Source organism: Numenius arquata, chromosome 8 (assembly GCF_964106895.1).
Source record: "Numenius arquata chromosome 8, bNumArq3.hap1.1, whole genome shotgun sequence".
NCBI lineage: Eukaryota > Metazoa > Chordata > Aves > Charadriiformes > Scolopacidae > Numenius > Numenius arquata.
Genome location: NC_133583.1, coordinates 25,019,501 through 25,046,505, shown reverse-complemented (window position 1 = coordinate 25,046,505; position 27,005 = coordinate 25,019,501). Strand labels below are relative to the sequence as shown.

The 27,005-nt window shown below is 46.9% G+C and overlaps 1 protein-coding gene across 1 annotated transcript; it reads right to left on the bottom strand.

Annotated features, from left to right (window-relative positions):
- Positions 1–1,767: 1,767 nt before the first annotated feature.
- Positions 1,768–25,991, bottom strand: TSNAXIP1 (translin associated factor X interacting protein 1). The gene is made up of 16 exons (XM_074151738.1): positions 25,873–25,991; positions 22,835–22,925; positions 21,411–21,514; positions 19,746–19,869; positions 18,270–18,363; positions 13,552–13,748; positions 10,953–11,088; positions 10,022–10,191; positions 9,241–9,400; positions 8,843–8,973; positions 7,729–7,857; positions 6,023–6,184; positions 4,474–4,583; positions 3,211–3,334; positions 2,784–2,890; positions 1,768–2,037 (listed from the first exon to the last, which is right to left on the bottom strand). Exons 1-16 carry the CDS (start codon positions 25,989–25,991, stop codon positions 1,809–1,811), a joined length of 2,187 nt encoding a protein of 728 aa, XP_074007839.1. The 3' UTR covers positions 1,768–1,808.
- Positions 25,992–27,005: the final 1,014 nt, after the last annotated feature.

The window sequence follows — 27,005 nt, the reverse complement described above, 5'->3', positions numbered from 1 at the left end:
CCCCTTTCCGAATGCTCCTAGATACACCCGCAGTTGGGGCGTGTGGGTTCCAGCTGGATGATGTACCTCCCTTTGCAATCCTTTCATAGTTCCTTGGTATTTTGGGATTTGTGTTGGAAGTGCCTGGCACCAAGGTCAGTATTGAAGGCAGAAATCCCAGGGGCCTCGTACCTCTGGGTGGGACTTTGTTGCGCAAGCTGTGACGCCTTTCCAGTTCGCAAATGCAATCAGTTTTTGCAAAAGCTCACAAAAATAAAACATAATGGTTTGTTTTGTTTTTTAGGAAGACGACTTCTGATTTCAGCTTTCCTCTTTCTGTTTTTCAAACTGTTACGAGAAAAAGAACGGGTTTTGCTTCTCGGGTTTGCTCCACTTACTTGGCAATTGAGGTACAACCGTGTTTTCCTACAGGTTTTTTTGTTTCAAGAACCCTTATTCCCCTCCCTGAAGAGGGCGATGTGATGGATAGAGAGGACACTAATGAATGGGAAAGATTCATTGATGCCAGTGGTTGGGAAGGCAGTTATCAAAATGTACGTGGTGCCTTCCCTGAAACGGGACGGATTTGGGTGTTTCTGAGCATATGTTTTTCACTGAATTTTTTTTTTTTTTAGAGTTGGAAGGGACCTCTAGAGATCATCTAGTCCAACTCCCCTGCTGAAGCAGGATTGCCCAGAGCATGTCAGAGCATGTTACTCAGGGCTGCATCCAGGTGGGTCTTGAAAATCTCCAGAGAAGGGGACTCCACAACCTCCCTGGGCAGCCTGTTCCAGGGCTCTGGCACCCTCACCGTGAAGAAATTCTTTCTCATATTCGAGTGGAACCTCCTATGTTCCAACTTGTGCCTGTTGCCCCTCGTCCTGTCACTGGGAACCACTGAAAAGAGTCTGGCTCCCTCCTCCTTCAACCCACCCTTGAGATACTTATGAGCATTAATAAGGTCTCCCCTCAGCCTTCTCTTCTCCAGGCTAAAGAGTCCCAGCTCTCTTAGTCTTTCTTCATAAGGGAGATAGTTGCTTTTGCAGCTCAACGTTTGGTTAAACCTACCCATGGGGCAGCACTTGAATTTCTTTCAGAGTGACTTTATACTGGACAATAGTGTCTACACTGAGATAAAAGCCTCCTTGGGGACAGACATGATTGTAAACTTGGCTGAACTCACCTTCTGCGTGCACACTGACTGTGCTGATGGCACCCGATTTTGTGCACGTGTCTTTGAAACCCTCTTTGAGCCAAGGAACCCCAAGGCCAAAGGACTAAAGCAGCCACGTTGCAGCCTGGACTTTGATGGTGGCTTCTCAGGTTCTAGCAGTGGCTGCTGGAGCATCTTTTTGTCACCAAGCAGAGCGCCCCACACCCCGTGGTGCCCCGGTGCCCTGGGGGTGTGAAGCCTCTCTTGGGGATCAGGAAGCCTCCCAGGGCAGGTCTCGCTGAGCTGAAATGGTGCTGCAGAGGCTGCAAAACAGCATTTTGCTGCTTGAGCTGAAAGTGCTTCCGAGAGTTCAAGCCAGCCTGTCCTCTCAGGTGTTAGTTACCAGGTGTGTCTCTGGGTACAGGGGAATCGGAATCATAGAATTGTCTGGGTTGGAAGGGATCTTTCAGAACATCTAGTCCAACCATCAACCCAACACCAACAAAGACCGTCACTAAGCCATATCGCTAAGCGCTACAACTGCCCGTCTTTTAAATGCCTCTGTGACGATTCCACTGCTTCAAGCCAAGAAGCGTGTAGCGCAATAACTCGGACTCCTGCAGGTGTCAAAGCCTGAAGATCAAACGGTCCATTTATTCTTAATACTGGAATCACCTTACTCTCCTTCAGAGCTTGCCGTGGTCCCCTCCCTGGGTGTGGGCCCCACTCGTCTCACGTCCCCGGCCAGCAGTCTCTCCAGCACCGTTTCCACAGCCACGGCTCCTTGCTCCGGCTCTTCTCCTCTGGCCCGGAGAGCCAGGCCAAGGTAGGTCTCCAGCATCCGATCATCGATGTCGGGATCAATGGAGCAGAAGGCAGCCTTCAGATCATCTGCATTCACCTCCCTGCTCAAAAACAACTGTGTCACTCTGTGCCGTGGTACATGAAAGGAACATTTCCGTATTTCCGTGCTGCTGGAAATGCAGAGCAGAGATGTCTTCCGATATAGTTTTCTCTGCCTCCACTGGTAGCCCCTTGTTAGCAAATATGTATGTAATAAGCACCGCCAAGTACTAGATTTCAAACTGAACAGAAGTTCGGAACTGTGAGATTTGTGATAACCTGGGAAGACCTTAGTTTCGCTCTGCTGTGCACTGTGATACCCTTTGTTACACAGCTACATTTTCCCTTGCTAATTCAGTGCCCACCTTGGACAGAATTTCATGGGCATCTCCCCACCTTCAGAGGCGTGCTCGGTGCTTGGTGCCTGGCACCAGACTTTTTTTCCCGTGCAGTAACTGCCTCTTGTTTACCTTGTTTTGAGGTGGAATTATTTCTTTAAATCTGCAGGTGTCAGTCCTGTTTGCTCTTCCCGCTCCTCAGAACCAGTCGACAAGGATATGCGGGATTTTCCTGCTGGTTTTGGAGAGCGGAAGAGTGTTGAGACACGAGACTTTGGGTACTGAAGGGGATTATCGGTACAAGCGATGTTCTCCACTCACTGCCTGCCATGTCCAGGTCCTTTGGGTCAGGAACCGAGGCTGTGCAGGGTTTTGGAGAGCGGGGCTCAGCCAGATCTGTTATTTACTGCAATATTCACAGCAGAGTTCCCTCAGCCCGTGCTGTCCTCTTCTACTATCCCCAGACTTACGTTAAATCTCCCAGCTTGTTCTTCAGCTGCCTCAGATACTCCTGCTTCTCCCTGACGTGCTGGCTCCGGAGCTTTGCAACGAAAGGTGTGGCGTTCCCCTCCTCATCCTGAAAGAATTGCAAGTGCCTTAGCACTGAAGGTGTGTTCCAGGCTGGCCCCTCAACGTGTATTAAAATAACTCAGATATCATAGAAATGGAATTGCCATGTGAAAAGTGGAAATAAAAAGAAAAAAAATACAGTAAAACCCCTATCACAGAAAAGGCTTTCATTGCCGTTGTCTGCAGGTGGCCTTCAGGTGTTAGAGCCTGTGGTGGCCACTGCAACTTTGTTAGTTTGGTAAACCTAGTTAGTCTGGTAAAACTAATTTAAGCCCTAAATTAGGCTTAGTTTGAATCAAAAGGAAAACTTAAGTAACATCAGCTTACTTCTTCGAATAAGGATATGTAGTTGATGGTGTCTTCAGTGCTGTCCAGCTTGTACCTGCTCACGTCCACTAGTTCTTGGATTGACTCTTTCCTTTTCAGGGGAAAAGTTTCTCTCACGGCCGTGCTGTTCGGAGACAGGCAACACGGGCAGAGTGTGTTTGCTGTCACACTGTGAGCTACCAGAGCGCGCAGGTATTCCATGGGTTAGAGCTTCAAAAATTCATTGCTTTCACAGGAAACATATTTGGAGAAGTGCACGCACCTTCAGACACCGAAACAAGGGCAGAGCTTTCAGCAGAGCTTAGGGCTCGGGTGAGCGTTGGATGCTGAGCCACGTGGGAAGCCCTGAATGCAACCGTCTCTGGCAGCCCAGCACCACTTGGTTGGTGTGTTTGTACCGGAGCCGTGTTCCCAGCCAAGTGGGAGCATGGGGCAGATGGGATGGAATACCCCAGTTGGTCAGGTTTGGGTCACCTCTCCTGTCCACTCCTCCTCACCAATGTGACCCCTCTATGTTTTTCCGTTTCCGACCCTCTAAGGGGGCAAATAAGGAAATTGGCTGCCCTTGGTTGTTATAGCGATAAGTATAAGCAAGGGCCTCCCTGCTCACCATCCCTTGGCATGGAGCACAAACATTGGGCTGATCATTCTGGGAACGAGCAGTTTTCTCCACAATATGCCATTAATTTCAGAGAGTTAGAGGAGGCCTAGCTAGGACGTAAAGTTACAGAACAGAAAATTGGTTCGGTTTTACTTCAAACTGGGACAGGCTGGTACTTCTCTTCTGCACCGGGGCCCAAAGAGTTGCTCTATTTAGACTATCACTTACAAAGATACAGCTTATATATTGACCAAGAAAAGATTGACCGAGGTCGCACCTCTAGCAAAATTCACAGAAATGTTTTGTGACCATCACAGGAGCTGACGGGAGCACAGTGTAGGGTCCCGTGTCCCCTCAGGAGCGGGGCAGGGGCTGCCAGCCCGTCCCTGTGCCTGTGTGAAACACCCCACGTCTGCTCTCAGGCCTCTCCAGCTGCACCACTCAAACGCTGCAGCGCTGACCTGACCCTAAACCTCTTGTCAGTCTAAACCTGACTCTAAACCTCATGCAGAGGTTAACAAGTTTAAGCTCGCTACAGCTGTCTGCACAGGGAATTTAAAGGAGAGAAATCTCTCTTTTGCTGGCAGATAAGCAAACCTATCCCAACATCCGACGCGTGCCAGATGTGGGCAGAGCCCCGTGGGCAACTGTCGGCCTCTTGCCTGAACTGCTCGCTGGTCAGGGATCCGCTGTTCAAGCTGTCGCAGGCCGCCAGCTCCTTTTGCAGGCTGGAGATCAGCTCATTCTGGCTGTGGTATTGCTCTTCACCTACCTGTGGAACAGGGAAGGTTCACGGGTCAGTAACTGCCCCATCTTGACCCCCCGGACAACCTTCAAGAGGGAGGAAAAACTGCAAAAGGACTGTGCTCGCTTCTAAAGCAACTTTTACCTGAGCAGCTTTTAGTGATTTACAAACAATTAAGCAAGCAACACAGTGGCTTCTTGTTGAACACCCTGCTGCAGAGCAGTTTTCCTGCTGTCACCTGCAGGAGCTGAGGGCAGACGGTGAGAATGGCTCTGGTGAAGTGTCAGGGCCTGGGGCAGAGGCTCACGCCAGCACATCTGGGGTGGCCATCAAACCCTCAGGTGCAGGTGCACACGCTGAGTCCCCTAGAATGGTGGTGGCCTCCCTGCCTGGATGGTCGGACTTGGTCCCAGCCACTTTTCCTTTCCAAGCAAGACATGAGTGGGGCAAGCATAAGAGGACCTGGGGTGGTGGTGCTGCTGCATGTCTTTGTTTTGCAGGATACAGAAAGATGTGGCCATGTAGCTGAAGCTCTCCAGCTCCAACATGGTGCTGGGGAGTAAGGAGCAATGTTTCCAGGGCCTGCTGCAGTTCAGAGACTATGTCCTGGTCTTCACAAACTGCCCAGGGACAGATCATGAGCCAGGAAAGACGTACTGAGAGAAAGAGGTGTGTGTGTGTAGGAGCGGGGCCAGAGGTGGCCACGGAGATGCTGGGAGGGCTGGAGCCCCTCTGCTGGGAGGACAGGCTGAGAGAGTTGGGGGGGTTCAGCCTGGAGAAGAGAAGGCTCCGGGGAGACCTTAGAGCCCCTTCCAGTCCCTCAAGGGGCTCCAGGAAAGCTGGGGAGGGACTCCGGATCAGGGAGGGGAGCCATAGGACGAGGGGTAATGGCTTCAAACTGAAAGAGGGAGATTGAGATGAGATGTGGGGAAGAACTTCTTTGCTGTGAGGGTGGTGAGAGCCTGGCCCAGGTTGCCCAGAGAAGCTGTGGCTGCCCCATCCCTGGAGGGGTTCAAGGCCAGGTTGGAGGGGGCTTGGAGCAACCTGGTCTGGTGGGAGGTGTCCCTGCCCAGGGCAGGGGGTGGCACTGGATGGTCTTTAAGGTCTCTTCCAACCCAAACCATTCTGTGATTCTATGATTCTATGGTTCTAGGTAAGTACTGCAAATAGAAGCCTCTCATCGGAGAGAGCACATACAATGTGACCAAAACACTTGAGAGATATGGGATCTTCCAGAAGCTCTGTCGGGAGCAGTAGGTTCCTGCCATGACTTTCATGGACAGAATTCCCTTCTCTAGTGTGTGTGTGTCAGTGTTGACTTTTATTCTCATGAGAAGGTGCAGCTGCCCAGGGGGAGGAATGGGAGGCGAGGCTGCTCTGCAGAGGAACGCTTCCCCTGCCTGCTGCCTGTCACACCAGGAACAATGTCTGGGCCGAGGTGCGGCGGTGGGTTGTGGGCTGCCTACCTTCCCGGTGAGTATGTCGTAGAATGAGCTCAGGACGTGGTTTGATCTACAGAGCCGCATGTTCTCATAGAGGGTGTAAGACCATTCCATGGCAGCGGCATCTCCGAACTTCTTCTGGAGGTAGCTGAGAAAGAACTCGGGAAGACTGGATCGCTTCCCCGTCTGCGGATAACAAGTGAGCAACTCCCATAAGCACCAGAACTAAATCAAATCTGCCCATTTGATTCTAGCTGTTTGTGCACAGATGTCTGTCTTTTGGGGATCTCACACAGTGCTAGTGCTGGCTGGAGTCCTCCTTGTTATTAGAGCATTCAAAATGTTTCTCCCATGTTTGTTCTCTAAATGTGGGTAAATTTACAATGAAGCTCTTGTGTTGCTGAGACCACAGATAAATTCTCTCTTCTCCTACCTGTTTTTGTGAAATCTGTAGGAACTGCCTTTGAGGCACTGCCCTTCTGTCAGATTTAGCTGAGCTTGGCTCATGGGTTGAGAAATGGAAGCAGTTACTGCAGAAAGGTAGAGCCAGACAGTGATTGCAGCAACTCTAATTGCCCAGGAAACCAAGCTGTAAGTACAAAGGCGGCTGCCATGGAAAACATCAAGGCATTTAGGGCTGATCTCAGAGGTGTTTCTGGGCTCCTCGCTCAAAAGAAGAAATCTGTAAAGCAACTCTGGCTCTCAAGGTTGCTCTCACATGACTGAGGCACAGTAACAGGGCTTCTCCAGTACCTGGGGAGATGGTATCGTACTTGTCCCTAACATAGGAAGAATTAAACAGCCACTTTTATTCTCTTTTTGAGTCTTGTATTGCCCCAGACAGGCAACCCATAATTTCCGCTTGGGCAGAAAATGCACGCCTCACCCCTCTGGCCTCTCGTTGTCACTCCCAACCCACTCTGGACAAAGAAGGGAAAATGATTTGGGGTTTCTTTTTTCTGTAAGAAAACCAAAGCACTTTTATCCATTTATCAATATAAACTATTTTTTGCCCTCACTCATCATTTTTCCTGCAGTGACACCCATTCCTTTTTTGCATGGGCACAAACACTGTGGAGTTTAACAACGGGTTGATACGGGTTAAAATCAACCCAGCAATAAAACCCTGGCCTTGCTTTGTCTGCACAGGTGTCCCCAAGGTTTCCACCACCTAAGAACAGTCGCTGCACAGTCCTGATGGGATGCTGGTCTACAGACCACCATCACACCCCGGGATAGCAGCAGTCGGTCTAGCAAAGGACTCAGACTCACGAATGAGGCTGATTTAGCTTAGGGTAACTGCAGTGGTTCCTCCTCTGGTCACCCTGCCTCATTGACAGCTCAGCAGCTCTTGCAACGCTCTACCACTGCAGTTTGCAGCCCTGGACACCAAAGTGACCAGTGCCAATTTCTGGTTTTCTGAAACGCCTCTGAATTCGCAAGCCATGGTGGGGCATTGCCTGCTCCAGGAGCACTCGGCTGTCCAGGGAGCAGGAGCTGCAGGAGAAGCCTCTTCTCCAGCCTGGGATGGAAGTCTACTCCACATGACACTGTCCTAATTCCTGGGGAGCTGTGCCAGGCACAGGGTTACTGCCAATTTGTTCTTACAACGTTTCATGCAGCTCCATCCAGATGAAACACTTGGCAGGACATGGGCCAGACCCTGGGTCCCCAAGCCAGACTGACTGTCGTAGCAAACGCTGTTTGTGGAGAAGGAAAATGGGACAAACCTGCTGTTCTAGTGCAATTTTCTCCTTCCAGATGTCCTTCAGGATGTTGACCACATCCTTCTTAGTCAGCTTTTTGTTCTTGACTTCACCTTCATGCCTCAGGTACACAGGAACGTTGCCACCTTTGCCCTAAGTAATGGAAAAAAAACATAGATACAGGTAAGGCCTGGCCTCACTGGCAGCGATGCAGCACCAAAGCCATGTGGTCAGCATCTAAAGCCATTAAAATGATTCATTTGTGTGGATCTCCTGTCCAGTACTATAAAACACAGCTGTCAGCATCTCTGCAGTGTGTCTCAGGTGCTCCAGGGTGGACAAAATGGGACTGTGTGAGAGGCTCTGCCCAGAAAAAGTAGGAGAGGAAAGACCTTCCTTGGAAATATCTTCCATGAATGGCAGGGCCACCAGTCCAGGCTTCTGGAAAGGCTGAGGAAGAGATGCTGAAGGACCAAAGAAATGTTGCCCTGTCCTCAAGAAAACCTTTGGATACAGCTATGCTTGGTATGATGTGAAGAATCCTCGTAACATTTCCTTGTCCCTGTGTCATTTCCTGATTCCCCCACACGCTGGGGTGCAGTGCAATGGGACAGCGTGAGTGGAATGAACTTCCTGATGCCACAAAAACGAGTCATTCCCTACTACGTAGTCTTGCTACTTTTAGTCATCCTAGTGCTTTGTCTGAGTTCATCTCATCAGCAGAGAACTAACTGGGAAAAATCAAATACTGCTCTGCTGGACGCTTCCCCGTCGCTGCAGGCACTACCAGGGTGTAGGGACCAGGAGAAGGACAAGGCTTATCAGCAGCAGGAGGCTTTTAATTTGTCTCAGCCACACTATGCAGCATTCCAAGGGGCTTTAGCCCACTAGTAGTACCTGCTGATTCATGTGGCATCATTGTAAAGTGTGGCTACTTCAGCTGTGTCTTCACTAGGCACAGGTTCAGCTTTTCTATTCCTCCTGAGTTTTCCTAGCTTTAAAGTTTTTGGTGGTTACACTAATGAGAAGGCGGCTATTGACGGCACCGGCCACAAAAGCGATTCTCCCGCCTTCCCAAGGGATATTTATTACCCATTAATCTCAGTGGAAACAAGCAGAGAAGAAAGCTTGCGCATACCCATCCAGGGAAGACATTTATCTCTTTTAGTGCTCCTGTTCCTATTTCTTCCAGGAGCACGTCCATGAGCTGCTCGCTGGTCTTCCCCTCAGCCAGACCATCCCACCGTTCTGCTCCTCCAGGAACCACCTCTGCAACGGCAAAAAGACACTGAGCTGCTAGAAGAGGAGAATGCACCTGGTTTTGTGCAAATCCCATGGGGAGCTTTAGGATAGATACTGATCTCTAGACATCTAGTTTGTCTCCTAAGATGTCTAAGGCAAAATGGCTGTAAGCTCCTCTCTCGCGCTGCCTAAAAGCCCAGGAGAAAGCGGGGCGTTGCAGGTGAGAAATGCAGCGTAGGAAAGTGTTTAAAGATGCGCTGCCTTAAGCAAACCGCTGCTGAGTGCATGTGGCACCTGAGCACTTCTCCCAGTTTGGCCGGGGCGTGCAGTTCTGCTGCACTCGCTGGAGTTCGGCGCAGAAGTTGTCTCGCTCTTGTTCAGTCTCCCTGTGGATTTCCAGCAGCGTTTCGTATTCGTTATGGAGCCGATCAAAATCCTTCCGCAGAATATTCATCTAAAGGGTACAGAAAGGAGGATTGTAACAGAGTAATAGAAACGTTCCGTTGTTGTCAGACAGCTCGGGTGAGCAGTCAGCATAGTCCATAGACTTATGGGGCAGGGACAGCCCCATAGTTGGGTTTGATGGTCTTGGAGTTCCAGTAGGCAAAAGAAGCCGTTTAATGCTACTGGAAAAGGCAAAAACCCAGGTGGACAGATAAGCATTAGTAGCCCAGCAGTAGTTTCAGTTAGCCGTGGTTCAGAAAAAACTGTGCAATGTATGTGAGGTGAACCTACTTCATATATTTATAGATCTGATGACCCTAGACAGCAGTTCTCAAGCTGTAATCTATGGGCTCTTGGTGGTTTGTGGGCCGTTATTACTTTTATGGTTAACTGAGTTAATTCAGTTAAACCTGACGTTACGGGTTTGTGATGGTGTACTAATTCTGAGTGCTCTGACAGTCTGAGATTCCAATAGACAGGGGGCTTTTGGGGCAGTGGCTTTTCATATATTTCATGTACAAAGAACAAAGAAATGCCCTTATGTGAGCTCTGGGTTTACTGAGTCCCTGTCCCAACCTGAATACTGAAGCACCATGTTAAGTATTTATGTAAATTAGGAGCTTATGCTTACCTCCTGAAGTAAATCAGAGTATTTTTTCTCCAGTGATTCAAAATCTCTCCTGGGCACAACATCTCCGTAGTCCGCTATCATTTTATTCAGCTTCACCTGGGCTTTTGTGAGGTCCTGCCGAGCTACCTTTAATGCCAAAGTTAACTTCACCACATCTTCACCCTTCACATCTTTTAACGACAGCCATGGATGAAAGCTCATGACAGTGAAATTGCAGTCATTGCTTTCTAAATCATCTATTAAGCTTTTAGACCACATAACCCAACGAAGCGTTGGCAAGAGCTGAGTGGGCATAGGCTGTGTTATTATTAAAGAACTGCAAGTCCAGGAGTATATTGCAGTGATCACATTCCCACCCACTGCCTCCTCTCCCATGCACACATATGTATTCAGAGGCTCAGGCTTGGTTTTGATTAACGGAAAGGATGGCAGGTGGGGAGAGCCTTGGGTGAGCTATAGCCAGAGAGTCAGAAGTGCCTCTAACCCAACTCTGGATCAACAGAGATCAGGTGCTGAATGTGTCCCTACCACCGTGAGTAACTGCTGTGCCAGGTACGTGTGACACCTGAATTTCAGTAGTTTTGTCCCTCCTTGTGGACAGGCACAAAGCTGGCAGCTGTGACTGGGTAGGACATGCTGACGGTTGGCACCGGGGTCAAAAACTGTAAGGAACCTTTGCACTGGGCAGCTCCTGCCTTCAGTCAACCTGTTGTGCTAAGGAAGAGTGTCCAAGAACGCAGCAATGATTTGGTGAATCGGATCAGTATGTACATCCCTGCCTATCCTCTTTCCTACCTGTGCATGAATTTGTCTAACTTCTTTCAAGAATCAAAGCATATCTGAAGATATTTCAGATACTCTGATTTTTTTCCTGCAATGCTGCACCCATGTGTGTGCATTTGGGTGTCTGTGCAGGACAGGTTCTCTCTACCTTGGGCTTGGCGCCGTGTCATGTCCAGCCGTTCATGGTGCATCTCATTCAGTTTTGCTAGAAGCAGTTTGTGGGCATCGTGCTGATTGAGGTAACGAGTGTACTCCTCAGCGACGCTGGCCTGCAGGTACTCCACCTGCAGGAAAGAGAGGCTGGAACTGATGAGGAGCATCACTGGAACTTGTTTGGTAGGTCTAGAGCAGAAACTAAGGAGAGAGAGTGGGATAATGGAAGCAAAATGGGAGAAACCGGAGGAGGAGAATGGGCAAGAGAGAACGCCAGGAAAAGGATGTACTGGGTGGAAATATGACAGAAGAGTTCAAAAACCTGTATCTAAAAAACCTTCCAGCAACTTATTCTGTCCCTGTTGCTGGTCACACGGGAGAAAAAAAGCTGCTGCTCTTACCAATTTACTCCCCTGGAACTGGTGACAGAAATGTATCTTAGATGGAAACATGGGATTGTATTTGTGCTGCGTTTTTAAATTTTTATTGCGATTTTTAATATTGTTTGCGTTTTAAATTGGTGACAAAGTAAAACTATCAGAAATCTGGAAGTCTAAGATCTGGGATTATGTGTAAAACTATAGTTTATTCCCCTGGTGTGCATTTCTTTACATGATCACATCCTGACGCCTGTCTGATCTGCTGGGTAGGGAGTGAATCAAGATGTGCTTTTACTTGTTGCTCAGACGATGACTGGCACCTTGGGGAACTCTGGCTATTCTGACTCTGCTGAGAATTCTGAATTTAGTCTCACAAAATACAAGCCCTCTGTAGCAATGCCTGTGTCCCGACACCATCAAAGCCACAACCTTGCTGCCACCAGCAGACAAGGCAGCAGCTTGGATGGATCTTTCCAAGGAATTTTTGAATATCTAACTGTGCCCCAGTTAGAATATTTGAATGCTGTCTCAAAAAAATGGATTTCTGGTTTAAGCAGAATTATTTCTCCCAACCTTCCTGACCCAAAGTGCAAAACTTAAATAGCCCAAACTAGAATTTGGATTCTGGGCTCGATTCTTAGGTATAGCAAGTATAACTTTGCGTAACTTCTTGGTTGCTTCTTTCAGAGCAGGTTCTCTGTGGCTCTGCGAAGCACTGAGGCCTATGAATACCAACCAGTGGAACTGGCTAGCTCTAGGACTGCAAATAGAAGAGATATTTATGAGCATTTTGATCTAGCTAGTGAAACCAAAGCCTCTAAGTTTCACCAGGGATGAGCAAGATGAATAAGGAGCCTACGCAGACTGTCCTGAAGCTTGCTCTTCAACTTTACCACTTAAACTTATTACTTAAACTAGTAAATGAAAGCAAGTTCAGGTGGAGTTCCTCATGCTGTTATCACACCTCTGACTACAGCAGAATTGCTGTGTGACAAGGACAATTTCTTTCTTCTTCCTGCTCATTTTTCACCAGGAGGATGGTACGACCCTGGGAGAGGCTGCCCAGGCAGGTGGAGCGTCACTATCCTGGGTGGATCTCAAAACTCAAGCCAGACAAGCTCATGGCTGGTCTGATAGTTCTGCTTCATGTGGGTGGCTGGGCTGGAGACTCTAGATGTTCCTTCCAACGAACACTTTGTTGATACTTCCTGAGTTAGCAACAGTAGCTATCAGGGCCCCAAGAATCTTAATTGTCCTGATCAACCTCAGCTGGATCCTTCACCCACACACCATCTGCCCACAGCTGAGGAGCTCTGCTTAGCTCAGGCTGAGGCTTTTGGTCTTTGTTGAGCTACGTTGTAGGTGTATCAGTCCCCAGTCCTGTTTCCATACCTCAACTGGACCTTGGACCGATGTTGTAGGTAGCTCTTCTCCTGGATGGACCCCTTTGGATGTCTGTTGCGGTTTTGTCTCCAGTCTTGACTCTGGCCCTATTTCCCTGCACTCCTGAGCGTTTGCTTCCTCCGCTATACCACAGATGGACCCTGGGCTTAACTCCTCTTCTGGAGCTGCTGGGGACGGCTGCTACCACCACCTTGCTTGCTGCTGTGAGGCCATGCCGTGGTCGGTGGGGCTCTGACTGTGCTGCAGTCCCCTCAGCTCCTGCCTCATCTTTCCTCACGCAGCAGCCCCACTCTTGTTGATCCCCAACAGTAGCATCATTTCAGCCTGAGTAGCTGAAACTGTTAAAAAACTGTATAAAGTGGTAATTTATATTGGAAAGACTTAACTAATCTCTCCTATAGATATCAAAGTGACTCCCCTGGCAGTAAGATGACTGATACAAATTTAAAGATGCTAATGGTACAATGTTGTAAAAGAGCGCATGTACTTTTTATAAGTAAGAATATAAACCATTAGCACCAGAAAGCCATTTATTTCCTCCCCCCTCCAAGTGCGACTGTGCAAGAGCCAGATAGGACAAGAGAATACAAGTGAAGGCTTCTGACAGCGGCAGCACGGCCTGTCCCAAGGGAACAGGGCATTCTCTGGAGCTGGCTGAGTTCCAGCATTGCTACCATGCCAGATGTTCAGTGCCTGCTCCAGAACTTCTGCTAGCACCAAAGGGCGAGAGCCTGCCAGGTAAGAGACCAGAGGTACAAAATGCATCCAGCTGAAGCTGGGGAATGTTTTACTTACCGTTGTCTAATTTACCTGAGTCTGAAGAGAACTCTTTTCTTCCTTCATGTTGTCAATGAACTTTAACAAATGTTGTTTCTCTTGCTTTAACAGATATATCTCATCTTTCTCCTTTTCCTGCAGTGCCAGTATCCTCCGGGTGCACTCCTCAGACACAGTTGTGACCATAGCCTTCAGTGGCTCTAGGGCACGAATTGTCTTCTTCTGATGAGCTAAAGAAAGCAGAGGTGAGGTCTCACAAAGAGTAACAAAGCCTGAATGTTGCTCCTAAACATGAGGAGGAACTTCTTTCCTGTGAGGGTGGCAGAGCCCTGGAACAGGCTGCCCAGAGAGGTGGTGGAGTCTCCTTCTCTGGAGACATTCAAAACCCGCCTGGACACACGTTCCTGTGCAACCTGCTCTGGCAGGGGGGTTGGACTGGATGATCTCCAGAGGTCCCTTCAAACCCCATGTGATTCTGTGATCATTTAAGCAGAGGCAGCATATGGGGCTAAAGACAGCTGGTAATTAGCAATATACCCTCTTTTGTGAAGGCACGTGAACTTAGATCTGCTTTCTTGTCTCCAAATGCATGGTCTCATGTAACCTTTTGTATACAAATTTGTTGTTTACCCATTGTCCCCCCTTTTTAGGTAGGCCTTGACCTCTCTTCTTTTGCCTTTCCCTTCAGTACATCTAGTACAGAATTAATGTGCTCTTCTTGGCTTTCTCTGCTGTAACATGTGCTATTTGCTCTCAGCTGTTTGCCCTTTGACTTGAAAATGTGTCTGAAAGACATTTACCTGAGGAACCCAGTGACAGTACTTGACTTGAGTCTACAGGGTAGAATTTGGTCTGATGTTACCTCCTTGGTGTGAAGGCTTCTTTTTATGACTAGATGGAAATCTACCAGGAGAATAAAATGATCAAAGAGAGGATATGGTGTGATTCAAACGAGGCTGTGAGCAAGCCTCATTTTATTTGTGAATAACTGCATTATTCAGCAATCAAAAATGTTCACTCTCTCCCCTGAACAGAAAGATAGAAATGCTGGGGGGTGCTGAATAATCTGACTTGAAGGTTTTTTTCCTCCTCAATAAAACCTGGTATTAGTATTTATGCACAAACACCATGCAACAGATTTTTCATTTTAAAAGTTAAAACGCATACATAAATCTAAGAACAGGAACTACTTTTCTTATGATACTTGGGTGTGAATTTCCTTCCCACGCTATAACTGTACCAAAGGTTTTGCAAAACTCTTTCACTATGACTCTTGTATCAGGACAAGAGACGGCAAAAGTTAGAGCATCAGCACAAGGATTCTGCTGCTGTGCTGTCTGGTTGCTCAGTGTGAGCTCATTAAAACACCAGCAAACTTCTTTTGAGGCGTAGTTTCGGTGTTTCACAACTGACTCCTGACCACAAGCAAACCCCTTTAAGTGCAACAGGATTTTTAATTGTAGCTGCCCAGTATGTCAGAAGTTAGAGCACAACCCGTTGGCTGCCAAAGTGATTGTTTTGTAGTGTGGACACTGGCCAGTGCCATCTGAGACCATTAGCCCTCTGGTGACCTCTCAAAACTCTCCCCATGCCAAGAACGAACGAACATTCTCCCACTTGGAACGTGTCCAGGCTGGGGAGCAGCTCACTGCACACACAGAGTTGCTGGAGGGACCCAGAAGCCTCAGCACCATGAAGCAGAGAAAGTGAAGGCCCTATGTACAGAGCAACCTGAATATTATTTTAATCAAGAAGTGGATTCTCCAGCTTTGGACTCCTTAGCACAGGAAGGACAAGGACCTCTTGGAGTGGGACCAGAGGAGGCCATGGAGATGCTGGGAGGGCTGGAGCCCCTCTGCTGTGAGGACAGGCTGAGAGAGTTGGGGGGGTTCAGCCTGGAGAAGAGAAGGCTCCGGGGAGACCTTAGAGCCCCTTCCAGTCCCTCAAGGGGCTCCAGGAAAGCTGGGGAGGGATTCTGGATCAGGGAGGGGAGCCATGGGACAAGGGGTAATGGCTTCAAACTGAAAGAGGGGAGATTGAGATGAGATGTGGGGAAGAACTTCTTTACTGTGAGGGTGGTGAGAGCCTGGCCCAGGTTGCCCAGAGAAGCTGTGGCTGCCCCATCCCTGGAGGGGTTCAAGGCCAGGTTGGAGGGGGCTTGGAGCAACCTGGTCTGGTGGGAGGTGTCCCTGCCCAGGGCAGGGGGTGGCACTGGATGGGCTTTAAGGTCCCTTCCAACCACAACCATTCTATGATTCTATGGATTCAGCTGTGGATAACATCACCATGAAGACCTACTCTGTCCTTCAGCTTTGTCTTGGAGGAGCTCCCAGCAACATAACCTTTATCTTGGATCAAGGTAACAGCTGTAGGGCTTTGGTGGCTCTCTCCTCCACGGTGCTTCTGTCCAAATTCTGCTTAGTACCTTCATGTTCATGTGGATTTACTCCAGGAACAATGTCATAAAGCCTCAATGCTGGCTCAGCACAACCTTAGCACCCAAAGGAGCTACAGCTGCAGCTCTGTGTCCAGTTCTGGCAGAAGCAGGTGCAAGCAGCCAGTATAGGCTGCACATCCCTGTTCCCATCAGAGGCTGCTGCCTTCTCCGCTCTGCGTGCTCAGCAAGGCATGTGCGAGCTGCTTCAAACAACACGCTGCCAAAACGATGCAGCTAAATACATAGTGTAAGCAGTACAGTTTTAGGGCATAATGCTTTTTTTTTTTTTTTAAACCAGTTTATTCCGACTGAACTGGTACTATGTTGTAATGCTCGCAGATTTAAGGGGAGAATCTGCCCTGGCAGTGGGTGCAGCAGTGAGCACCTTAACCATCATAAAGGCTAAGCTACTACAGCATATATGACTAGGGCAAAAAAACCACAGTAAGACAAAGCTGCTAAATCAGACTACAAAGATAATAACCAGTTGGCTGAGAAATACAATGCTGTGGTGTAAAGGGGGTTTAGCTTTGGTTTCAAAAGGAGCTGAAATGCTACAGGTGTATGCATGTTAGGTGGAGTGATGAGACATCTCTCTAAGCAAACTCCTTAATTTATCAGCTCCAAAGCTGCACAATAAGACTCCAAGCACTGCAGTGAGGGACTATGAGGGCTCCTAACATCAGGATTTCAGTATGGCCACCTCTCACAGATTTTAAAGAAGTTGTTTTTGTTAAGCATTGTCAGACATAATTTAAGAATAAAGATAAAAATTTAGGAGTGCGGTTCTACAAATCAGTAAATTTCCTTCCTTTTCTCTTTCTTTTGTATTCTTTCTGCTCTCAGACACCTGCTTTTATCTTTTCCCGAGCACAGACACGTTCTTGAGCAATTCAACTCACTAAACTAACAGGAAACTTTGCAGTTTTTGGGCTTTGTTTTTCCTGCTGGGTCACTTGATTCAGTTCGTAGAGGTGTCCAGTGAGTGGCTGGTGCAGTCTAAGCACCGGGAGTGCACCAGCAGGACTGGGGATGTGGGACCTTCTTGTTCCGGTGGCCATGAGTGGCTGGATTAGGTCACTGCTTCCCTGGGCAGGCAGAAAAGCTGCTGTCTGTGCCAGGCAGGGAGAGGGGGGGCAGGAAATCACTTACTGATACCCCATTTAATAACCTTAGCTAAAAGGGGATGCGTGCCACACAAGCAAGGTAAAATCTGTAAATAGGAAAATGAGTACTCAATATACAGAAAGGTAGGAGGATCCCAATCCAACTTAAAATAAATAAATAAATAAATATTTCCATTTGTTTTATTCTTAGAGCTTCAATTACATTTGCTACCATGGTATATTGTTTCACTGGCATTCGGCTGATTTATTCCAAAAATAAAGCTATCATAAAGGATATGTTTTGTTGGGTCTCCAGAGACTTTAAAGCAAAAAAGGAAAATATTACATCCAAGGAATATGAAGAAGTCAGTAAATAAATGCTTAAAAAAAAACAAGCTTCAGAAAGCAGTACAATATCAGCTACAGCGTGGACACCAGTAATCTCTCTGGGAGTTGAAGCAAAGAAATGTCTACTGAAGAGTTCTGGAAGGAAACTGATTTAAAAACAATGTTTTACATAGTGATTAAAATTGACTTATTCACCTGGCTGAAGGATACTGTGCAAAGAAGCTTTTTGTCTATAATGAGGGACTGTGATCAGGTAGTCCTGGTAACAAGTACTGGGATAAACAATATGTATCCTCTAAGAGACTCTTTTAGTAGAAGGCTGTTGATATTTGATAGCTGCTCAGTGCCCAGTGTGAAACCAGCTCCTGGTTACAGTCTATTTCTAGCCCTCTGTGATTGTTTACAAAGTGCTGGTATCACTGTGGCATCTGAATGCCAAGCAAAGTTTAAAGCACACTAAGAATGGCCAGGGAACAGCCAGTTCAGTTCCCTGCCCTGCCCTGCTTCAGGAGAAATTCAAGCTTCAAGTTAGCAGGGCAAGTGCAGCCAAAAATATTAGTACAATACACTCCACTATAAATGTAATTCTCCCAGAAAAAAACCTCGAGATGCTGGTGTGGCCTGAACTGTGTATGTGATGAAGATTTAAAAAATCTAAGAACCTAAAATATTATAAGAAAAAAGGCCTCCAACAACTTCATCTTATGTATAAAGGAAATAGAGTTAATGGACCAGAAAGTTTTATCAGTTGACATCTATTTAGGCTGTGCATCCTATATATGTATCCAACATAACTAAGCTCTGTAAGAACATGTCTCTATTAGTGTTTTTTCCCCACGGGTCAAAGTCCAAGAGCTTACCCAAGGTAACTTCATATTCATTCTTTATAGCTGACAGCAAGGGCTTGTAGGTCTTGAAGTTGTCTATGAAGAATTCAAAGATCTCTCTGTAGGGCTGAGAGAAGAAAGAGAGCTTGAGAAAACATTCAGTGGCACAGTTTTCAGAATTCAGAGATAGCTGTTTTGTCCAACACAAATGGCATGCAGTGACAGCAAGAATAAGTATAAAAACACTGCTACCATATTTTATTTTGTCTCTCCACCTTTGGTTTGCCATCCCAAATACCTCATGAGTTCTCTCCTCTGTCGAATGGCACCCCAGCGTGATGGAGAGCAAACAAAGATTTTTAGCAGCCAAAGAGAAGCTTTGATCAAGTCTGTCAGGGCACGGTTCCAAAATACGATACTGTTCAGATGGAGGTGACTAGAACTCAAGGACATAACAATATGGATGTTAAAGACGTGTAACAAGATCATATTGCTGATCTTGTTGCCTATTTTGTTAAGTTAAAGGGCAAGCTCTGCAGAGCAGAGGGAGTGTCTCTCCAAATGTCCTTCTCAGCAGATTAAAAACTTGTTCAGAGAGGATAGTCAAACTCACATGGTGTGTCTGGGCCACGGGAAGACTTCACTAGCAATAAGGAATGTTCTCACTATTAAATACAATTAAACGTGCCATGTAAGACAGCAAAAATATTTTCAAAACAGAAACACATTTATGAAACCTCTACTTTCTCTTGCCACTCTTTGTTTCCCTCCAGTCTCTTCCACCTACCACTTTCTTTCCCCATCACTACAGTATTCCTTTGGGAATGAGAATTTGAATTAATTTGTGCAGAGAAAATAAAATCCAAACTTCCCATGGTCTGCTCTAATTGCAGGATATTACAAAAACAAGAGTACCCACTCCTACTCTATCTGTGTTTTAAATTAGAGGTGGTCCTCAGTGTCTCCATGAGGTGTGTCCTCAAACATTCACAATAAAACCCCCAGGAACAGACACATTAGAAACTAAGAATTTGAGGGATCCTGATTAAGCTCAGGCAAGAGTTAGGTGTCCCTTCTTGTCACATGCAGAAACCTAACTTCAGAAATTAGAGGTTTTGCAGTGAAAATTTGGGAACCTACACACTTGCTGTTTTATGGGTTTCCACAAGAATCTTCAGGAGTTTATGACTAAATTCTGTTTCACATACATTTTAGGTTACCATATCTTTTTGAAGACTTGGGCTTTGATTTGAAAACAGAAACAGTTATAGAAGATGCAGAGTACACATGAAGATGCGAACAACCCAACAACAGGTAAATCCAACATGCAAACAACCCAACATATAAACGAATTGTTTTCTGCCAAAGTTCTCTAATGTGAGCTGCAAACCCTCTTATCCAATACTGCCCATAGGTGCCTGCTCTTCTCATCTACTTTTTCCTTTGGGTGGCCAATTTAAGTAATCCATCTCAGCAGGTATTTCAAGTCAAGAGAACCTTGTATCAGACCTGTAACTTCAGTTCTTGAGCATTCTTTTCAGTCAGATCAAGAGACTGCAGCTCTTTCCTTAAGTAGGACTCCAGTTCCTCCAAGTACTGTGGCTTTGGAATGGTGAGAAGGGCCTGTTTATTGCTGCAGAGACACAGGAAAAGAGTGGACACATGGACTTATGTGTGTCTCATACATAAGAATGAACTCATAATAAATCAGCTCAAGGATTTTGTTTTTTCTTTTTCCTACTGCCCATTGCTTCATAGCATGAATTTTCTTTTTTTCTTTACTGCATATATATATTCTGTCAAAGCATACAGCAGATGATTTAAATTTCCTTGATGGAGCAGGAATCCATTCAAGACATCCTGCTATTACTACTCTTCAGTTTAAGAACTTCATTATGCTTTTTTGGTATAAAAAGGCAAGTAAATGGGTTCTCCGTGGCAGGAAAGAATAAATGTTAATTACTTTATTTGGAATGAGTCAAGGAAAACAGACATTTGAAGAGAGAACTGACAACATACTACATCTCCTGAGGTTCTATGTTCCTCAGGAGGCTCTAGGCCAAATGTCCATTTCCTGGATGCTATCATGCATATTTCATATTTAAGCCAGCTAGAATTAAAACTAAAAAGTGCAACTATCCTTATTATATCATCCACAACTGTGTCCTGCAGTCTGTTAGAGCCCTGAGTTGCACCAACAGGCTCTGCAACTTCTTCCCCGTCCCCTGGGTGTTTGGGTGCCTGTGCTCAAGGCGGGCTGGAACCCCACAGGGCCAAGGCAACCAGGGACGGTGACCTGCCCAGCCACAGGACTTGAACAAGAATAGCAGAGCAGGTGCCTTCATGGCAGACAGGGTCATCCATAGGACAAGAGGAAATGGCCTCAGGTTGTGCCAGAGGAAGTTTAGGATGGATATTAGGAAAAATTTCTTCACAGAAATGGTTACCAAGCATTGGACCAGGCTGCCCAGGGAAGCGGTGGAGTCGCCATCCCTGGAGGTATTTGAAAGCCAGGCAGACGTGGTGCTGAGGGACATGGGTTAGTGGTGGTTTGGGCAGTGTTAGGTTGATGGTTGGACTCAATGATCTGAAAGGTCCCTTCCAACCAAAACAATTCTGTGATTCTATAGTTTAGTGGTGGTTAGGCAAGTCTAGAGTGATGGGGAAGGTCCAATGGCAAGCTGGGATGTCAAGTCAGCAGCCCAAGGGCTGCTGTACAAGACAGACCTGGCTACACCATAGCTCCATTAAGAACCAAAGGGGAGTGAGCCTGAGTGAAGGCTTCTCACATCTTTCTCACACAGGTCTTCACAGCACCCGATCCCAGGTTACCCAGCTGTTCATATCAGAACCAGTCTTGAGCCCCGGCTTCCAAAGGCCTAGGACTGGAGAGGAGCTTGCAGAGCCTGTTGGTGTACTCAGAGCCCTGGCAGGATCCTGTAGAACGTTGGTCAATGAATCACTAAATGGCAGCATTTAATGGTAATGTTCATACCAGGCATGACTGTATTACTTAAATACTTGATCAGAATCAACAATGTCTTCTCTTGTGGGGTAGCCCAACACCATTGTTCTCACTAACACTGGAAGAGGTTCTGCTCTGCAAGGTCTTGGTTTTCAAAACCTGCTTCCAGTAATCCTGGTGACTCAACCAGCAGTACAGGCTGGGCTTACCTGGACTCTCTCCCCTCTGGGGCGCAGCAGGGTTTGTGATTGCCTAGGATGGTCTGCCCGCACCCAAACGCCGGCCATGTGGACCAGTGACCTCGAGCAAAAAGCTGAAAAGATTGAAAAGGAAAAAAAATATCCCTTTTCTGTATCTGAGCACTACAAACTCAAGGCAAAAAGCCAAAATGCAGAATCAATACAGTGAAAGACACAGGCCTTACCCTGAAACTCTGACCACACCTAAAAACCAAGTAAAGCTGAATTTGCATCAGTGTAGAACATAATGAAGACAAGGTCTGAGGAACAGATTTAGGTCTGAGGAACAGTAAGAAAGAATGTGATAAATGAATTTTCCTTCAGAAACTGCCAGCTCTTCTGAAAGAAAAATCTTGTTAATTTTAAGAGTCTGTTCATTTCTATCTTGGAACTTTCTCAGTGTTGGGGGGGGGGAAAGCCAACTATGCTGGATTACTCTACATTATCGTCATTATTATAACCAAATAATTAGTATACAATTGTCCAATACAAATCCCTCCCTATTCTGTCCATAAAATTTACAAAAAACTAATCGTGGGCAAACAAGAGGGTTTGACTTTCAAAACCCAAATTTCAGACTGACCAAGCCTTGAAAGAGTTAAATGTAAAGCCTCAGCAGTTCAAATGCCCTAATTTCAGTAAAAGAAGCAGAAAAATTACATTGGAGAAATAGTAAGATTTTAATTTATTGAGAGTTGAAAATCTTTTGTACAATGAAGAAAGAGCTTACAGAATATCCCAGCTCTAGGGACAAAATAATACTTTAAGTTCTTGTGCTAATGTAGCACACAGCTTGTCATAGAAGTGGCACATTCCTGAAATACAACCAAAACGCTAATGAAAAAAGCCCCCAAAATAAATATGACTTTTATAAACCTTAGCCTCCCATTAGTTTGTTGGTATACACGTTCCTGAAATTTATTTTCTCGTAATCTGGATATAGATTTTTCCCATGCTTGTTTATTTTATTTTTAAGACTGATAAATACTATGGAGCAGATGTTCCTGTAGGGTGCTGTTATCCTATGATTAAACAGCATGCAGTTGTGTGGTTTCTTTTTTTTTTTTTTAAACTATATGGGTCAAATTCTGGCTTCGGTATTTGGCATATATGTTTACTAAAAAAGTTGCAGCCAAGAACAACATTTCTAGTCCTCTCCTCTTTCCTCCACCCTTAAAAAAGCAGTAATTAATTCACAAAGATGACATCCGAATCTGACATTCAAGAGTTAGCAGCAACATATAGATTTTCTATATATATATATTAAAGAAACATTAAAATGATTAGAACTTGCTTGACTTCCTAATAGCTTGGGATGGTCCCTGAGCTTCCAGCAGGATTCAAAGTTGACCAAGTTAGCTAAAGTTTGGATGTTGCACTGGAATTCAACTCACCGGTGTTTTCTGTTTCTTGGACAGGATGTATTTCAGACTGTTGACCCGTGTTTGGCAGTCGGGAATCTCAGAGGCAGATTCGGGAGCGGTCCTGTGCAATGACAAGAAGAAAACTTTCCAAAATATACAGAAATAACTAAATATACAGTGGAGATTGAGAGTCTGGCTCATGTATATCTAAGGTAAACACTCAATTGCGAAGTGCCTGATGGATGAAAACACGCAACAGGATAATGCACAGGGAGGGACTGATGGAAACATTTGTAGTAGAGCTGAACTCCAGGGTTTGCTGTTTGGCAACTGGCACAACATTTGGTGGCTTCCTCACTGTCCCAATGAGAGCAGCCAGGCTGAGCCCTGCGGCTGAGCCTGGATAAATGGGTCTTCTGAAGAGGAGAGATTTGAATCAGCGCTGGAAAACCTGTCACCCCTGGGACAAGAACTGGGATCCGGGGTCCCAAAAGTACCTGCAAAGCAAGGTCTGTGGGCTGGCAGTGGTACCATGGCACAGATGGCCTGACAGCCAGTAGAACCAGCAAACCATGCTAAAAATATAACGAGGAACTCCCTTTCCTAGACTAGAAACTAGCACATAGAGGTGAAAGGCCTTTTAAGAAGTAAACATACCGTTGTATGTGTATTTTAGGGAAAATTAAGCAAACAGCTGAATTTGCATCAGTGCAGAACGTAATGAAGACAAGGTCTGAGGAGCAGATTTAGGTCAGAGGAACAGTGAAAAAGGATGTGATAAATGAATTTTCCTTCAGAAACTGCAAGCTCTTCTGAGAACCGTGACATGGTAAAGGAATCCAGTGAATTTGCAGGCGCTGCTCTGGCACAACACGACCACACGCTCCTCTTGATATCTGAGCATTGGCTCCAACTGCCAGCAGAGTGTCACCCCGGGTGGCAGGTAGCTGTCATACCTTCAGCGGATCTAACTCCTCAGCCACCTGCTTTTGGGGGAGGCATGCACAGGGTGAGCTGGACTAGCTCTCAGAGGAGGCCACCAAGGGCCAGCAGAACCTTGGGGCAGAAGATGGTATCTGGTGGGCTGGCGGATCTCCCAACCTGGCATATAAAACAGCAGCCTCAAGCTGCAGCTATGTGAAATGTGGTCACAGCTCAGCACTGCTGAAAGGGGAGGTCCTATTTCTGCTCCACCACAACAGGCTCCTGATGACCACCTAGAGTTAGCTCTCCTGTATGCTGGACAACTCTCTGAGCTGTTTTACTGCTAATTCAAGGAAAAACCTGCAGTTACCCCATTTAGACTGACTGAAAATGTAACATGTGAGTTAACATGCCCAGAGAGGTTGTGGAGCCTCCTCTTCTGGAGACATTCAAAACCTGCCTCGACGTGTTCCTGTCCCACCTGCTCTGGGTGACCCTGCTTTGGCAGGGGCTTGGAAAAGATGATCTCCAGAGGTCCCTTCCAACCCCTGCAGTTCTGTGATTCACCCCTCGGTGGGGGAGTGATTCTGCAGCTGGCAGTGAGGACAGAGATGGAAACCCCAAGCAGTTGGGTCAGGTTGCCCAGGAACCACACCTTTGTGTGACATTCCCTGAGACACCATGAGCTGATTTAGCAGCTTACTGCTCTTGAAACGCCAAATCCTCTCCTCCTCCGAGCCCTATCCTCCTGCCGTTTACCTCCTGCTGCTGCTCATCAGACCTCTTTATAAGCTGCTTTAAGGCATCACCTCAGCAGAAAATGAACCCAACGTCACCTTTTAATTTTGCTCAGCGATCAGCACAATGACATAGACAAGAGAAGATCGTACCTGGCACAACATGCTTTCATGGCAGAGTGCCGCTGGCAGGAGGAAGGAAGCCGTGGAAGCTTGTGCTGTGTGTCTGGCTACAGGGAGGGATGGAAAAGCAGTGGCAACTGGGAGCCGCTCCTGAGAAGTTCCAACTCCACTAGCCAGGGACACTCCAGGAGCAAGGAGCAGGATGAATACAAAGTGGCGTATAAGTCAGAATTGCAGAGTGTTTGGAAAGTCTCCAATATATAACAAAGCATTAAACATAGAGTAACTCCTGTTTTAGAATCTGAAGGGCACTTTTCATGCATTTAAACAAAATAAGGTTCCTAGCTATCCAGAAATGCACCTTCTTCTTATCTGCAGCTAAACTTGCGACCAGTTTGATACTCAAAGTACTAAGCACTCTCTGCTTCCATTTGCTTTCATAAAAGCTGCATGCAAGAGCATATGTCTCTTTTTTCCCTTGCAGGATAGGATCTTAAAATAATGGTAATCTTTACAGCCACATCAGTCAGCACGTGACCAGCCATAGCAGCTTTTCACTCACCTGAAAAGAGGAGGGTTTCTGACTACAAGATCCCATCTTTGGAAATTGAAAGGTGCCTGTTCCCGGGTAAGCACATTAAGTGAAAAAAAAAAAAAAAGAAGTGCCTATAACTTTTCCCATGAGGAAAAATGATTGTCACTTGGACTGTGGTACAGACAGCCTGGATTTGGAGCTGATGGCTTCTTCAGCACTGTGAAAGCTGGTGAAATTGAAGCAAGGAAAACTTGCTTGTTTGATGAAAGGTACTTCCCAGGAGTGCAAAACACACAACTTCAATATAATCAAAGTTGCTTTTACTATATGTAAATTTTCTTGAGTTGATGTAGACATTGCTGTCCACATTGGAGCTCTCAAGCAGAAAAGGCAGTGAGGGCATGCTTTTAGACTACCTGCATCATACAACTCTTGAGATCTGAAGATAAAAACCTTTCTGTGGGCATAAATTAGGCCTTCTCTGTGCTGGAGGGAGGCTCAAGACATACAGAGGCTTGGCCATGAACACTTCAAAATTTTCCTTTGGAGGTGGCCCAGGGAGATGTCAGTGCCTTCAACGGGCCTTAATTACCCCGACCAACCTCAGCGGAGACCCTCACCCATGCACCCTCTGCCAGTTGGTCCAGGAGCTCCATTTAAGCTCAGGCCCGAGCCTTCACATGCTGCCTGAGATACTTTGTAGTTGTAACTGTCTTCGGCCCTCTCTCCTGAATGTGCCTTGGACCTACGCTGGAGCCTTGTCTCCAGTCCTGTCTCTGAGCTGCTCACTCTGGACCTGACCCATCACTTGGAGGTAAGTGCTGTTGGGGAGGGCCTTGCGTGTGCTGCAGCCGCCTTTGGCAACCATCTCACCCTCCTTGGGGAGCAGCCCTGCGCTCCCAGAAGGCAGGTCAAGACCTGTGTACTAGAGGAAACCATCACAGAATGGTCAGGGTTGGAAGGGACCTCTGGAGATCATCTAGTCCACCTCCCCTGACAGAGCAGGGTCACACAGAGCAGGTTGCACAGGAACATGTCCAGGTGGGTTTTGAATGTCTCCAGAGAAGGAGACTCCACAAGCTCTCTGGGCAGCCTGCTCCAGGGCTCTGGCACTGTCAAAGGAAAGTTTTTGGTCATTTTGAGATCGAATTTCCTGTGTTCCAGTTTGTGCCTGTTGCCCCTTGTCCTGTCACTGGGCACCACTGAGAAGAGCCTGACGCCATCGTCTTGACACCTGCCCTTTAGATATTGCTCAGCATCGATGAGATCCCCTCTCAGTCTTCTCTTCCCCAGGCTGAACAGCCCCAGGGCTCTCAGCCTTTCCTCAGTGGAGAGATGCTCCATTCCCCTGATTACCTTCATAGCCCTCCATTGGACTCTCTCCAGCAGTTCCCTGTCCTTCTTGAACCAGGGACCCCAGGACTGGACACAGGACTCCAGCTGTGGCCTCACCAGGGTAGAGTACCCCAGGAGACCATTGTCCTTCTTGGCCACAAGGGCACGTTGCTGCCTCATGGGCAGCTTGCTGTCCACCAGGACTCCCAGGTCCCTCTCTGAAGAGCTGCTCTCCATCAGGTCAGCCCCAACCTGTACTGGTGTCTGGGGTTATTCCTCCCAAGGTGCAGGACCCTACACTTGCCCTTGTTGAACTTCATGAGGTTCCTCTCCACGCAACCCTCCAGCCTGTCCAGGTCTCGCTGAATGGTGGCACAGCCTTCTGGTGTGTCAGCCACCCCTCCCAGTTTTGTGTCACCAGCAAACGCGCCGAGGGTACACTCTGTCCCGTTCGAGGAAACGGAAAGAAAGGAGACTGCTCTGCTTTTATAACTGAACTATTTGGACTAACTAGAACAAGGTACAGATGGTAGAGACAGAGGCTTTG